The sequence below is a fragment of the Rhipicephalus sanguineus genome, chromosome 7 (genome assembly GCF_013339695.2).
Source record: "Rhipicephalus sanguineus isolate Rsan-2018 chromosome 7, BIME_Rsan_1.4, whole genome shotgun sequence".
Classification (NCBI taxonomy): Eukaryota; Metazoa; Arthropoda; class Arachnida; order Ixodida; family Ixodidae; genus Rhipicephalus; species Rhipicephalus sanguineus.
Window position 1 is genome coordinate 98,042,407 of NC_051182.1, and position 16,520 is coordinate 98,058,926.

At 48.6% G+C, this 16,520-nt stretch overlaps 1 protein-coding gene across 1 annotated transcript in view; it reads right to left on the reverse strand.

The window, feature by feature from the left end:
• The window catches only part of LOC119399636 (probable helicase with zinc finger domain), a 96,398-nt gene that overhangs the window by 49,157 nt on the left and 30,721 nt on the right, over positions 1-16,520 (reverse strand). The window contains exons 9-10 of the mRNA XM_037666445.2: positions 8,249-8,480; positions 1,727-1,837 (exon numbers count right to left, since the gene is read on the reverse strand). Of these exons, the coding sequence (XP_037522373.1) occupies positions 1,727-1,837; positions 8,249-8,480 (343 nt within the window). The remainder of the gene's footprint in view (positions 1-1,726; positions 1,838-8,248; positions 8,481-16,520) is intronic.

Below are 16,520 nucleotides of genomic sequence, written 5' to 3' on the forward strand. Positions count from 1 at the left end.
GCGACAATGAAGAGTTGTGACTGAAGGTGTTTTGTTGGTTGACCGTGTCTCTCTGACCGTGGTGGATGTGCGCTGAGCCGGCTGAACTTCGTGTGCGATATTGTTCAACGTGCATCTGCAGACGCGTATTGTGACAGGACCACACAATGTTGAATAGGCAAGCGAAGCATCGCGTGCTGACCATCAAGAAAAATCTCGACATCGTGAATGCCATCCAACGTGAAGTGAAGAAGTCTGTGTTGACACGGGAGAAAGGCCTACCACTTTCAACGGTTTGTGGCATCTGGACAGCCAGGGAGAAGGTACTGAATGGCGCACCGTCCAACCTCAAACATTGTTGCTTAAGTGGTTCAAGCTACCCGAAAGTCGAGGAGGCATTGATGCGCTGGCTGAAAAATGTGAGGGCTAAAAACTTGCCTGTAAGTGGACCCCTCCTCACGGAAAAAACGCAGTGCTTCGCCACAGCAATGGGCCATGACAATTTTGTCTGCAGTAATGGCTGGCTCGCTAGATTTAAGGAACAATACAATCTTACCACGAAGGTTGTTTCCAGCGAAGGTGCAGCGGCAGACAAAGACAGCACAGAGGACTGGGCCAGAAGCAAGCTGCAAGATATCTTGCGGGAATATGCCCCAGAAGACGTCTCTAGACAAATCAGCACTTTTTTTTAAGACGTTGCCAAACCAAATGCTTGCTTTTAAGGGGGAGACCTGCACAGGTGGTAAGCAGGTGAAGGAGAGGTTATGAGTTGCTTTTGCTGTCAACACGGCAGGAAATGAAAAGCTACCGCTCCTTGTTATTGGCAAGGCTGTGAAGCTGAGATGCTTCAAGGGTGGACGACTTCCCTCAGGCGTGTTATTGCCTGAACACCAAGGCCTGGATGACCTCAAAGCTATATGAGGAATACATGCACCTGCTGGACCTTCGCTTCACCGCAAGCGGGAGAAAAATTGTAATAGTTGTCGACAACGCGCCAGCACACTTGCAACTTCACAACCTTTCTGCCGTGAAGCTGGAGCTTCTCGTAGCAAACACAACGGCACTGTCCCAGCCCTTAGAGTAGGGTATCATTCGGTTGGTGAAGCACCCCTACCGAAAAAAACTTGCTGCGAAGGATGCTTCTTGCCATGGAAAGTGGCAAAACATACAGCACAGACATACTAAGCGCCATCCACTTGCTGGCTTATTCTTGGCAGCAGGTAGAAGCCGCTACTGTTCAAAACTGCTTTGTGCGTGCACAGTTTGTTGTGCCCGCGCAACACACGAGCCCAAGCGAAGCGGATGCGACCAAAGAAGGCATCGACAACAGCGAATGCAAGGCGCTGAATGCCGCAGTCTTGAAGCGACAGGGTAGTGGCGACAGAGTGCCATTTGCTGCGTTTTGCTATGTTGACAAAGACGTACAGTTAAACGTGCCTATAACGAACCACCATATAAAGAATTCCTAGATATTACGAATTTTTTCTATTTCCCGCCGTTACTTCATAGAAGCACAAGTAACGTGAACGTGCAATCCACATTCCTTTCAATCAGCTTGTTGGCCGAGCAAGCACACCACTCTGCCTTCTGCTGCAGCCATGAGTGATGTGTGTACTCAAACTATAAGCACACAAGCGTTCCTGCTCACCTGCCGTACGTACACACCAGTCGGAGCAGGACAGGGAGTAAACATCAAGCTAACGTTGTTCGCACCTTGTGGGCGAGTATTGCTAAGAGCCGCCCCTACCTCTGCATCGATGCTGGTGTCAGGTTTCAGCTTGAACTCGTTGACGCACTCCCTCGTCAGCCGAATGTAGACACGGTCCTTCTTGGCCAGCTGGATGGGCAGCTCATACACCTACGACATAAAAAATAACTGCTTAACCACAGCGTGCCTGGACCCACAGGTGTACGAACACACAAATTGCCAATTCTAGACTTGTGCGAATAGTAAATTCTAGGTTCAAAGCGAATAGTGATTTGGTCGAATAATTTCGAATTGAATTCGAATAGTATATATAACATATTATAAAGAAAAATTAGCATATTTATCATGACCCAACTAACCTGCACAATATCTTTTAAATTGAAACAAGGCATGTGCAAATGTCATTCTTTTTGGTTCAAAGGAAAGTGGAAGCAACTTTGAATAGTAGCAGGATTTCACTTTCGGTAAAATGCAAGTGATAACTTGTAAAATACGTCATGTTTTAAAATTCACTATACTTAGAGCATATAAGCTGGTAATACCAAGCTTTTAAACTTAAAAAATGATGAATCGATGCGAGGGTAGTTTGTTCATTTAACCTTGAAGTAGGGCTTCGTGACAGTGCAGATTTCCCCTGGAAAGGTGTATTCACGGTACAGCACCCCTCCACTGCAGTGAAACCACCTTTGCAGGGGGGTTACATGCAGTTTATTTATGTCTATTTGTTCATTTCGAATACTTTGAAATTTAGAATAATTTAAATCTACTTCAAATAAATTCGAAGATTCTAAGTGCTCGAATATTCACAAAAGCCTAGCCAATTCATTTCTTTGGCCCACAGAGGCCTCAGATTTATAAGGTAGCCACAAAATGCGTGAGAGCAGTGAAAAAAGGTAACCATACTAAAAAAAAAGGGTTTGAATGTCAACTACCGGTGAAAACGTGATCACAATATCAACACCGCGTGCTCGTCATTGCAGCTGTGAGAAAACAACTTCGACTATTAACTCCAGTGAGAACGTAAACAATTTCAGTGTTGCACTAGAGAGAAACATTGTACAGCTTAGTACAGTTTAATACTGTTACAGTGGTAACCACAACAGTACAAGATCACGCCCCCTTCTGAGTATCATTGGCATTATAAACCTGTGGTAGTAAAGAAAAGTATAGTAATGCAGGGCTCAATCACATGCTGGTGCTGCCTGTGGTGATGCAGTGTGGGTGTTTCAACAAACACGTGTACTGCCCTCTATTTCCCCACTAGGATGCGTTCCTTGACGCTGCCATACTCCACCATGATGTTCAGTTGTGCAGTGTTTGCCCTTCAAGCAGGGGTGAGATGGCTGAAACTGAATTGGGAGCAGTTTTTGGAGCAACAAAATTTCAATTTTGGAGCAGAGTTGGCGAAATTTAATATGTCATCCTAGGAGCTTGAAAAAACAAGTTTCTAGCAACTTGGGGGGACAAGCACATATTTTAATTGGCTTAGAATACACAACACTGAAATAGCCTTTGGAGGAAGTTATTTTAACGGATTATCACCAGGTATGAACTACACTACCATTTTACGTACTACGCGACCAATCTAGCCCGTGTAACAAACATATGAAATAATTGAAAAAAGATCTGGAAACTAGGTCCACCTCAAACATTGGAAACAAAAAAAAACGAAAAAGCATCTCACTTATCAAAAATAAAAAAATTGTGATTACACAAGAAGAGCAGTAGGCCCTTACTCAAGATCAGTAATATGATTTAGTAGATTACTGCTTTGGCTTTTTGTACGTCTGCTTCGTCTGCTTATTCAGCTTTGCAAGCTTCCCAACAGCTTCCTGTAGGTCGGTGTCACTCCTTGTCAGCAGAACATCACAATAAGCACCTTCAGCTATGTGCTTGGCCGCAGTGTTGGCATAGCGTCAAGTGTACTCCCCGCTTTTATGGCTCATTCACACTGGGGAATCCGCCGGCCACAGCGACCGGAATTCGCGCGCCGCCGAAAGTCAACATTGTTCACACCGCTTAGCAACCGCACCGTCGAAACTAGGGCGCCTAGTTGTCATCGTCCCTTCGCGCGAAGGAACGCTGGCATCGACGCGCTCGGCGTTGTGTACGCGTTTCGTTATGGTGAAGCGCATAAACAGGAGCAGGGTCGTCGAACTGCTTGGCCTGCTCAAAGCAACTTTCTGGCGATGTCTGACGAGGATAAACATGCATTTGCCGAACAAAAGAAACGACGCAGGCACTTGTGGTTGGTTCGTCCTGATTTGCAAGACGCGAGAAGCTTGGTCGAGCCGAGGTAATGCTACCCGTTTTGCGAGATCGCGATGATGTATTGCAAAGATGCTAATCGCGACAACACTTGGCAGTTGTCAAGAGCTACAGGATCATTAGGAAAGACTTCGCTGTTCCTGCGGGCTTCGACGACTGCGATATCACAAGCGCGCCGCCATTTTTCGAATGTTCCACTCGCGTTCCGATTGGTTCGCGGTGAAGGAATCCGGCGGCAGCTGCCGCAAAAATCGGTCCAGGACCGATCGACGCGGAATGGGCTTTTCCGGCGGATCTCGCTGCCGCCGAAGCGGATTCCGCGCGCTCTGGCCTCCGAATGTCTCAGTGTGAACGCGCCTTTAACAGACAACATAAGCGCGCTGCACCACCGTTCGCTGCCACCTTATGTGGGACCGCCTTCGAGAGTGCGGCACAGGTGCCAAGAAACTTCGCTGCACTATCTCATCAAACGGGCGCGTACGGTACTGCAAGAGTACCGTATAAACGCGTGTAAGGGCCGCACCCGTGTAAGGGCCGCACCCCGTTTTTTTGAAGTGCATATTCTAAAAAAAAAGAATCCGCGTAAGGGCCGCACCCACACTTTCCTCAACCAATACGTATTCAAAATGCGCGCACGTAAGCTTCTAGGCGTAGTCGATAGATGGCGCAAGGAAACACAACCATCATCATCGTCACCAGAGTATATACATATATATATATTTTTGGATTTTATTCGTGTTAAGATGTTCGTGAAGTGGGCTAAAAATTTTAACTTTTTTATTAGTATTCATAGACCCGCCAACTAAAGGTTAAAGCAGGATTTTATTTTTAGCTTCTCACATCTCTATACAAACGCGCTATCGGCGCTATCCATATCGGCATTAGCATCATCAACTTTGGCATGGCGTTCGCGTTGTTCGGTTTGTGCAGTTCAGCCAGCCATTTGCTGTAGTTTTCTGCACTGTTCGAAGACCTTCGTGCTAGCTTGTTTTCTACACGGCGTTCACGTTTTGGCAAAATGGGCAAGTACCTGAATAGCTACACTGCTGGCTATAAGTTGAAGGTGATCGAGTATGCTCTCGAGCATGGGAAACGTGCCGCCGGCAGAAAATTCGACGTTGGTGTGCTCAAAAAGAAGCCTTGCGAAACACCAACAGCACTAAGCGCGCTTTCCGAGGAGAGCAGTGCAAGTTTCCCGATTTTGAAGAAGACTTGCTCCGCTATGTGACTGAAGTGCGGAATGATAGTCTTGCACTCACAACGGACATGCTGCGTGTGAAGGGACTAGCCTTGGTGACTGTACTTGGGTGGATCCTATCTGCGAGGAGCTTGGTGTCGACGGACATTGTGTCCCGAAGTTTTAAAGTCGCCGGGATATCTAACAGCTTGGATGGCACGGAAGATGACTGCTTGTGGGGTGACGGCGCTTCGCAGCACACCATCTCATCTCGGACTTCAAGTCTGAGGACTCGCCGAGTGACGACGATTGAGCACTTATGTCGCAAGAAATGTCGTATACTGCAATAAACGCTCTTCGTTCGCTAACTGGTGCGTTTTTACTTAAAAAAAAAAATGTCGCGTGTATGGGCCGCACCCTGAAAATTGGCCCTCATTTCTTGAAAAAAAGTGCGGCCCTTACACGCGTTTATACGGTAGTGCCGTTGTGTACTGTACAAAAGAGCTTTTACTGGGGGACAATACAAACGCACTTCGCATCAGTCTGCTGCCGCCTTCTCATGCAAAACCACTAGAGCAGGGGGTTCTCAAACTTTATGGCCTTGGGGAACCCCAACTGCTTTTCCAGAGTGCTGCAGAACCCCTAACTTTTATGTCGCTCGGCGCACGCAACCACAGTATTAACACTGCCCGTGCGTTGGCCTATTCACTTTTTCTTTAATATCGAAGGCCACCACTGCTAATATACAACGCCCGGTAATACATTAATACATAGACTTGCGATTCCCGCACGCGAGTCGCGTAAAGCGCCCGCCGACCATACACTGCATGCTTCAGGCACTACACACCGTAAGCAATGTGTTCACGAAAACGAAGAGCCGGATATACAAAGGCCTGTTTTATTTTTTGCAAAGCAAAAAAAGGAGGCATTCCAGACGTGCAGCGAAACAGCCGTTGAACAATAGACCGGTCGTAAAGCTAAGCCTAAACACTCGTGTAGCCCACAACCGGCACGAAGCGATGCCTCTTCGTGTTTTAAAACGCTTGTTGCACATTTGATTACAAAATCAACATACAGCAGTGGCAAATCACCGTGTATGAATACTGTGCCACGTGAAAGCCGATGCGCCATGAGCCATGAATAAAGTGTCGAGGCGCCCGTTGATGTCGTTTGAACTGGTTTGAAAGCTCACGAGCATGAATTACCAGTGCTGCGCGCATTCTGTCACCACGGGTACGCAAATCGTGCAAGTTTCATGGCACGCACTAGACGACGAGTCTTTAGTGCTGCTACCGCGTGGGTCTCTCGCTACCCGCAGACACCCAGTGTGCGGATGCGGCATGCGATGGCTTTGTTAAATGCAAAATGCAATGCAAATTCGCTTGTCTAAATAAATAAATTAGTTGCTAATGGGGGTAAAACAGGAGTGGATTGCATTCGTTCTGGCTGCTCGCGGAACCATAAGAAGTCCTTCGCGAAACCCAGTTTGCAAACGCATGGGCTAGAGCATCGCGGAAACATGTCACATGCAGGAAGCTAGTTGACGCCACAAAGTGCTTGCCGACGGCAAACGCGCGCATAGGTCCACACGCAGTAGTGTCGACACCAAGCCCATAGCCAGGGGGGAAAGGCTAGCCCCCCCCCCCCCCCCCCCGAAATTTTGGTGAAGTAGGTGTTTTTACCAAACATAAATAATAAAAATAGGTGTTTTTCTCAAATAGTCAAGGTTTTCAGCAAGTGCCCCCCCCCGAAAAAAATACCTGGCTACGGGCCTGGTCGACACGAAAACCGCAGCAACTGGAGGAACACGCTACGCACAACAAAGAAGCTGAGAGTCAACCCCGCTACGCATGCCACTCGGTATTTTGCACTAAGCGCCAGTAGCACAAGAACACACAGACTAGCGAGTAGAAGCAGCACGCTCAGGGCACAGCAGCACATTTTTGCAGGGTCACGCATATTGACAACAGTCCAGAGTAGATTATGGTGGCACCATGGGATACTTCATAAAAAAGGCGCATAGAAGAAACACACTTGGGTGCATCTGTGTGCTCTGTGAACGCATTATTTTCTTGGTAGTCCTGGTGCTCCTTGGAAAATAATGTGATCAACTAAGCCTGTTTTTCTCACAGAAGCTTAGGTGGGCATCAAAATTCTTGCTTTTGGGGCTGTTTTGGAGCAGTTCGGTGCAATTTTTGTGATTTTTATGCTTTCGGAGTTGCTTGGCACAGGAAAACTGAATCGTATCAAAAATGCGCAATATGCGCAGCTGTCTCACCCCTGCTTCAAGGCAATCAAGGAAGGCACAGATGCCTGATCAGCAAATCAATGCTGACCACACGGAACACACAATATGGCCAAACTTGTCAGTTCTAGAACAGCAGTCTGAGATAAAGTCATACCGGTGTCACATGAGCACTTTTTGACTGCGATCAGGGCTGACCCGGATCGGGCTTCGTCATCGCAATCAACAGGTTGGTCGCTGCTACACGGTACAGCCTAATCCGGATTGAGTTTGGCACAGACGTCAGCCAAATCGCAATCACGGAGCCGGATCGCGATGCGCAAATCGCGATCGGGCCTAATCGCAATTAAAAGCGCCAGTGTGACACCGGTATCACAAAAGACACCAAGCGACAAATTTCTAAAACTTCCACTCTAGAGAAAGGCCCACAGCCACATCCCCACCTCTGCTACAGTGCACATACCGTTGGTGAAGCTGACCGTAGGTCGGCATGCTCTCCTGCAACCTACCACGCCTACCATGGATGTGCTCACCACCTCCTCCTATCCTATGGTGCACTACTCATTTCTAATTGACCCCTCCCTCCCCTCGATGCTGCATGCAGACAATGAGGCAGTAGCCATTCAGGGATGCATGGTATCTTGTGAGGTCTAAACCACACAGAGGTGACTAACTGCCATTAATTGGGCACACTGCACAACAGGAAAGCTAGCTTTACAATTATGAAAAGGGTCTATATTGAAAGGGACTCTCTTCAGTTCGAACGCCACATCACAAAGTTTTGGTCCCCCTGGAATTCGAAATAACAAGGCTCCACTGTGCCATAAGTCCCAAAGCAACGCAACGAAGTCATCGGCACGGCGCAGCTCACCCTCGGCTTGGCCGGCCTGCCCTCCTCAGTGTCGGCCGTCCTAACAGGGGCTAGCCAGACAAGCTGGCAGTTCTGCAGGACCAGGCGGCCAGCAGCCGTATCCTCGGTGATGTGTGCATCGAGGCGCAGGCAGGCGAACAGCTCACCACCCTGGGCATAGTATGCCTCGGTCGCGTTGGCCGACGACGTCAGCAGATTGTCGGTGACGTCGAGCAATACCCGGATGTTGTACCTGTGGGAGGAAGGTACTGTCAAAATGAACACCACCACTGCGACAAGGAGAGACGGCAGGAATGCACTGAAACAAGAAACAGCCGTAGCTGCGGAAGGTCATGGACAGTTCGTCATGAAAGTTCTGACTGCTTACCAGATGCAAGCCACTCAGATTCAATATGAATGTAGCCTTTCATTATCCTGCTGCAACTAAGTATTCAAACAAATCGGCCATAAATTTCTCAATTCAAGTACAATCTATTCTTGTTACAAAAGACAACGATATTCCACCAAAAAAAAAACTCCATTTCATCCACAGTTTGTAATTTCCATTATCAAGGCCATGGCTGATGGTAGCCAGTTCATAATATCCATAATCATGGCCATTGGTGCCCCTGCTGAGCGAACTCAACAGGGGCACTAATGAGAAAATGTGCAGCCATTTGACGTAGACTATTGCTTGGCAAACATGAAGCCTGCCCAGATCCCGCTGCGCGAGTTCATCTGCGCTAGTTGCTCCACTGGCTTGACCACCGCCGCCTCCACTGATTGCACGTTAAAGGGACACTAAAGGCAAATATTAAGTCGACGTTGAATGTTAAAATAGCGGTCCAGAAACCTCGTAGTGCTACTTTTGTGCCAGGGAAGTGCTTATTTTGAAATAAAATCACGTTTTAGTGGTCCGCATCGCGTTAGTGCACTTCAAATGACCTGCCTGAAAGCGGTCCTTCTGAAGCGTTGCCGTGCCCAACATTGCCCGCCTTTACTGCGCAGCGGCATGCACCATTCGGGCATTCGGCAACATCACATTTTGCAATTTTGACGAGCGTGCAAAACACATGTGGCAGTATGCGATACCGAAACTACCACTGAGACGCGACCGTGTGAGTGAAACCGGGTGCCGGGCGAAGCGCAATTTGGCGAAAACTGAACCTTTGAACCACGCACGCCGTTCCACATGGCAACGCCAAAGAGGTTCTTTTTTCCATTAATCAAACAGAAACGAATGAGCAGCATTTTATTATGTCTCTTGATGCACAGAAGGTTTTTTTATTGCAGCTAGTTTGATTACGAGTGATTAATTGTAGTCGGACTCTCTCACATCCTCGGGATCATTTCCAAAATGTCCTGCTCATGGCGCTCATAGTGTGATACATTTAGCTTAATTTCTCGGTAAGTAGGGCACTGCTGTTGATAATATTGCCGTTTTAGACGTCACACATTGAGCTTTCACTCTGACATAAATTGTTACTTGCCTTTAGTGTCCCTTTAACACCTTCCACAGCAGTGCAGAAATGCACCAGGAACAGCTGACCCCCTTTTTTTCTTTATTTCCTCCTCCCAAACCTTGCTCCTCATTAATTTGCTACACATCCCCTCCTCCTTCATAATGCCGTCGTTGCTCTCTCCCCAGCTGGCCCACCTCCATTGAAAAGCGCACTCGCTCACTTACTTCTCTGAGAATTTTTCGGCAGCCGCATTATACAGTAGAATCTCGGCAATACGAATCTCAAGGGGGAGCAAAAATATTCGTATCACCCGAAATTTCATATGACCAAAAAACTAGCAAAATCCGTTTCCAAACCATGATATATGCACAAATAATTTATTTCAGTCAAAAGAACTCGCGTATGTCTTTCTGGGACACGCAAACGGACCACTAAGCAATGGCGGCTACTGCAAATGTGCGCGTCAAAGCTCCGCTTGAGGCCAACTGAAAGCTAAGTACCGAAGTCTGCTCTACCCTAATCATAGGTGAAGAATGACAGGAGCGCCGAAACACTCCGTGCCTTTTGACAACCATATTGCCTTTAATCTACCGCTGCATCAGCAAAGTACCTTCAGAGCTGCGTTGTTGCTATCAATCACGTCGATAACAACTGTGGTTTCGTGCGCAGCGGTTGCGGCAAATGGTAGTTCAGTTTTCAATCCGTGTGCACTGGCCACGCACATGCCTTCAAAACTACATCGTTCATCGCTATTATCGTACCTGTCGTGGTTTTGTCCACAGCGGTTGCAGAAAGCATCATTGCTTTGACTCAGTGAACGCTAGATGCGCGTCCACTTTCAGAGTACAGCCACTTTCGTCGTCGCCACAGTATATCGTGTCAACAGCGACCGCAGTTTTGTGCTCTGTGGTTGCGGCAAACAGTAGTTCTGTTTTCAATCCGTGTCCATGGCTTCAGAACTACATCGTAGCTATCCACGATCATGTCTTCCTCGGTTTTGTACGCCGCGGTTGTGCCAAGCAGCATCGCTCGGTGAGCGTTGGATGCGCATGTATTTTCAGTTTCGTCGTCATCATACACCATGGCGTCAACAGCGACCGCAACTTCATCCACAGCGGTTGTGGCAAACGATAACCACAGTTCTGACTGTGTGTGCGCTGACCGCACGCATACTTCCGAAGCTTCCAGAGCACGCTGCTTGCAGCCGTCGCTCAATGATATCGGTACCAAAGTTCCTATCGCCCATCGAGATGCAGACAAGAGTTCGGAACATCTGAACTTTGGCCCATTGGACACAATGGAATTCGACCGGGGAATTTCACGAATTCGTATCACATTGAAATTCATTTGAGCCGGGTTTGTATCACTGAGGTTCTAGTGTAACCAGTCTTTCACCTCAGGGACCTGCACAATAGGTGCTACGCCAATGCATAGAGTACTATGGGAGGGTAAATGAGAGTCAGAAAAACTGCATTATAGCCCGCCCTGCACTGTAAGCGGCTATGTTATAAGTGGCCTGAGCTTTATCTGCACGTGCAGAATAAATGCACTTGCTGTCAGTCTGCACCCATCCCACGTCACCTCCCAAGTCCAGTTTTATTTCGTGCTTTTTTCACGTATACACTCAAACCTCGATATAACGAACACGGATACAGCTCAGACCACTTATAACATAACCGCTTATAGTACAGTACCGGCTATAATGCAGTTTTTTCTGACTCCCGTTTACCCTCCCATAGAACTCCATGTATACGCATACCGCTTAATGTTCAGTCCCCCGAGATGAAGGACCGGTTATAATGCGGCTGCCGGAACGTTCTCAGAGATGCAAGGGAGCGAGCGTGCTTCTCGGCAGAGATGCACCAGTGGGGGAGAGAGCGGTGACGTCGTTACGAAGGAGGAGGAGACGCGGAACGAACGAACAAGGAGTGGGGGGGAGAAAAAAAAAGCGATGGCGGTGGGACAGGTGGGAGGCAGCAGCCTGGCGGGGGTGCATGGTGTGAGGAGGGGGAGCGATTGCGTGGCCGATGGAGAAGTGCTTGACGTGCGCGCTCCGCTACGTACGGGCGCCCGTGTCCGCATCAAGAGCGCGTTACCGCTGTTTGTGTCCGTCGGGAAGAAAGTTGCTTCGTCGTAGAGCGCAGACATCGCGCGTGCAATCTCGATTCCCCCGCAAGTAAGAATGCTTTGAGACGCGATTGAGCTTTCGCCTTTGCCACCAACAGACGGACTTACAAGCTTGAAAGACTTTTTCAGGATAGTTGCCGCGGCTGTTCTCCTGACCGCGAACCGAAACTTCGTTTCACGTGTGATGCCCTTGGTTTAGCTCGCGAGTGCAATCTCTTCTACGCCCGATCTCCGTGCTGTCTAGGGCAAGCTTCTCGCGACGGCATGCCAAGTTGCAACACGCATGCTAGGCCTAACAAGCGCTAGCTGCCATGTTGGCGGCCGCGGACATTTTGCAGTTGCTGCATTTAGAAGGGGCAACTTACATCCTTAAGGAAATGCGGGCGTGCGTGTGAAACACTCTAGTGGTGGTTTGTGGTCGCCACCATTTTCGACATCGCACACGCGCAGTGTGTTACCACGGCGACTTCCCGTGACGGCGCATTTTTTTCCGCGTTCGTTACATCGGCACCGCAGGTCCGTGGACGCTAACCGTTCAACATTTTCAAAAGTAAGCAGATGCAAACTTACGTCCCTGTCGCATGCCTCGATAGTCAAAATCGCGCGCCTGCCTGTTGGTCATGTTTTGCACACGTGCAACCTTTCAAAAATGTTGCTTTGGTTATAGTGCGGTACCACTTATAGTGCGGATATTCGCGACTCCGGTGACTTACGTTATAAGCGGTCTATGCTGTATAACGAATTATCGGTTCTAACGAAGTAAATGAAGAATAGTTTTGTCATATATACAGTGTTACAAATAAACGTTTATAACGAATTTTTGGATATAACGAACTTATTTTCGTGCGAGATGTGATTTTGTTATAATGAGGTTTGAGCATATACAGTCGAATCCCGCTAGAACGAATACCGCTACAACGAAATTTCCGCCACAACGAATAATTTTCAATTCCCCGTCAGCCGCCCATAGAAAACAATGCGAAAAATGTCTCATCACAACGAATATTTTTTCTGGGTATTTCCGCTTGAATGAAGTTTTCGCTAATGCCACCACATAAGGAAAAGGAGCTTGCCTAGGATTGCCGCGAAATTCCGCTTGAAACTCGACCATTTCTCGTTGCCAGAGCCATGCGGCCATATCACAAGACCTGTGTCTTCATCGGAGACATGCTTTCTGCCACCACACGCACATCCCAGTAAATTATTCGCCAGTGAGATGCTCGGCGACAGATCGTCCATCCGCCATGATGCTGCTGGAGGGTTTGATGTGTGTGCGGGCCGCGGAAGACTCGTTCTTCAAGAACTCCCGCCATTGTTTTGACGTAGCACTCAAAACAAAAATACTGCTCATCGTCACAAGTCCTGCGATCGTGAATGACATCCACGGCATTTTGAAGGCACACACGCGGCCAGCGCACACCTAGTCCAAGTGTAACTACATTCTGCCGCAACCGCTGCGAACACAAATGTGGTTGTGTCAACACCATCATGGGCGACGACAAAAGTACGCGTGCATCCAACGTACGCGCACCAACACAAAGCAATGCTGCGGTCAAAGCCTCGGTAGAAGCGATCACAGATAGCAACGACGCAGTTCTGAAGGCACGCACATGGCCAGCACTCAAAGACTGAAAACAGAACTGTTTGCCGCAACGGATGCCACTGTCGCTATCGTCGCGATCATCGATAGCGAATACGCTCAAGTACGCAGCTAACATGCCGGAAGAAAGGTTAAAGGGGACCTGCAACACTTTTCGAGCATGCTCAAAAAGCGCTGCCGATCGGTAGTTGAGGCTCCCGAGAACACGCGAGCCAAATATTATAGCGATGCGCACGGCCTGGAATTTACAATAAATTCTCAAAGTCAGCTGAAAATTGCTCCCTCTTCTCTCGACAAATGATGTATTAGTCCGCAAAACATGACGCGATTGTCGGCAGTTCTACCATTGGCTGATGTTATAATCACGATAACACCCTCATTATTACTTTTGTTGTTAATTTTGAGTTCAATAAGTAGATAATATGTATGTTTATATTCTGTTATCACGTTAAAAACGCCGACCAAACATTAATATTAGCACTTCCGGTCTCACCGACAGCTCGTCTGCTCGTAGTTGCGTGGTTCCGTTTTCTTCGCCATGCGCACTGCCGGAAACGTGAATATTTCTGTGCTTTTGACCATCGCCGGTTGCCGTTGAGAGTGGCAGCCGTTCGAGTGTTGCCTCGTCAGCTGGGAACTGCATCGTCGGCACGTTCTCACGACCGACCGAGGCAGGGGCGCAGCATGTCTCCGATAACAATGCTGGCGTCCAGTAATGGCGGCGCTTCGGGGTCGTCTGCCAGTGCCGTCTTACGAGGCGGTGTATCGGAGTATGGGCCGAAACCGATCTCAGCTGTCATTCGTTCCAAACGAGCGCGCAGGTTTGCTTCCATGGTTGGCAGAGCGATGAAAACACTACGGCGTTCGAGGTGCACACCCAACATTACCAAACCGACGCGCAGTTTTCAAGCACGCGCGATACACAGTGCGATCGGCTCCGCTCGACGAGAACGACGCAAGCCGACCGGAAGTGGCAGCACAGACCACGTGGTTGCGCCCAGACGTCAGAGAGAAAAAAATGAAGAAAAAAATTCCGCCGGCGCTCTTGGGCGGAGCCTCGCTCCTCTGCGCTCCCTCCCTCGACTCGCTGCCTAGCTTTCCGCGCGCTCACGGCGTTGAGTTGAGGGAGAAAGCTGCGGAACGTGATCTCTATAATTTGGTAACACCACTTAGACTTGACGGATTCGAAAAATTTTTGCGGCATATGACTCGTGAAGAGTCATACGTCAATAATGAGGCTATTCCAATATAACTAAGAAAGGTGTTGCAGGGCCCCTTTAAAGGCAATAAAGTCGTAAAACGGCACGAAGCGTTTCGGCTTTCCTTTCGCTCGCTTATGACTGTGGTAGTGCGGAGCTTCGGCACTTCGTTTTCAGTTAGCCTCTAGCGAACTTTGGCACGCTCCTTCGCAGCGCTACGCGCTCGACACGCTTCAAGGGTAGCCTGCACATAGTATTTGCTGGTGTGAAACCCACGTGTATAGACGAGAAAACCTGGGCCAGGGGGCGCTGCTGCGCCTTTCTGAAAAGTGCCCCCTTTTTCGGAAATCTCGTTATGCGGTCTCGTACGGCGCTCCGCCGCCGGTTTGTTTACGTTGATGCTGCGTGCGTTCCGTTTCGCTTCACGTGAGCACGTGCTTTCTCTCTCTCCCCATTTCGTTTTCTGCTCGCGCTACGCATGAGCTCTTCAATGCGCTCGTGCAGGCGTTCTCCTCTCGCGCTGCACTTGCTCTAGTGTTTTATTGAACATCGTGATCTTGCAGAGTCGGTGGAGATGGTATAGAGCATGTTTTGTCAAGAGACTGGCTAAGAAATCCACCCTTTTGTTCGACGTTAATACCCAGATGGTCGAGAAAATGAAAGGTTGAAAATAAATTAGTGTGCCATGCTTTTAGAATGGTGAAAAGAAATGGCACCATGATCGCGCAGAACATTTCTGACGAGAATTTCTGCGACCTCGGTATGAAAATAAGCGCAAAAAAAAAGTAGAATTAGTCACCCTGCTTCAAAATGTGTGCATATGAGAGAGGCGTTTATAAACAACACAACCAGCATGGACAAATTCATGCCAACCTGAGTTTGGCATGAAAACCACCCGAAAACAGGCGTGTCCCCCCGAAAACGGATTTTAAAGGGACACTAAAGGCAAATAACAATTTATGTCAGAGTGAAAGCCCAATGTATGACAACTTCTAAAACGGCAATATTATCAACAGCAGGGCCCTACTTACCGAGAAATTAAGCTAAATGTATCACATGACGAGCGCCACGAGTGGGACAATTTTGAAGTGATCCCGATGACGTAGGGAAGTCGGCCTGCAATAAATCACTAGTAATCAAACTAGCAGCAGTAAAAAAAGAACATTCCGAGCATCAAAAGACGTAATAAAATGCTGTTTGTTCGTTTCCGCTTGATTCATGGAAAACAAAACCTCCGTGGCATTGCCATGGGGAACGGCGCGCGGGGTTCAAAGGTTCCGTTTTCGCCGAACTGTGCCTCGCCCGTCTCAGTGGTAGTTTCGGGTTCGCGTACTGCCGTGCGTGTTTTGCGCGCTCGTGAAGGTCGCTCTCACAGAAAGTTCGACAAAATGCCGCATGCGTGTGATATTGCCGGATGCCCGAATGGTGCACAACGCCAGTGCTGCAGCAAGGAAACCGGTGTGTCTTTTCACTGGGTGCCGCGGAATGAACCCTTACGCTCGAAGTGGCTTAGTGACATGCCATTGCGCCAGTGTGCTAAACAGTCAAAACCTCTGCGTGTGTGCTCGCTGCACTTTCGTACTGAGGATTACGAGACCAACCGCAACTTGGTGACGGCTTTGAATGTGCCCATCCGAGCAAGTCTTTGCCGCAGCGCCGTTGTTGCTACTGTGGGTCCCGCTACTTCCGCTCGGCTGCTACTAGTGTCGGCGGCCGCGCAGTAAAAGCGGGCAACGTTGGGCATGGCAGCAGTGACGTATGAGAGTCGTATTTTCAGGCGGGAGATTTGAAGCGCGCTAACGCGATGCGGACCACTAAAAACGTGATTTTATTTCAAAATAAGCACTTCCTTGGCACAAAAGCAGCGCTACGAGGTTTCTGGACCGCTATTTCAACAATCAACG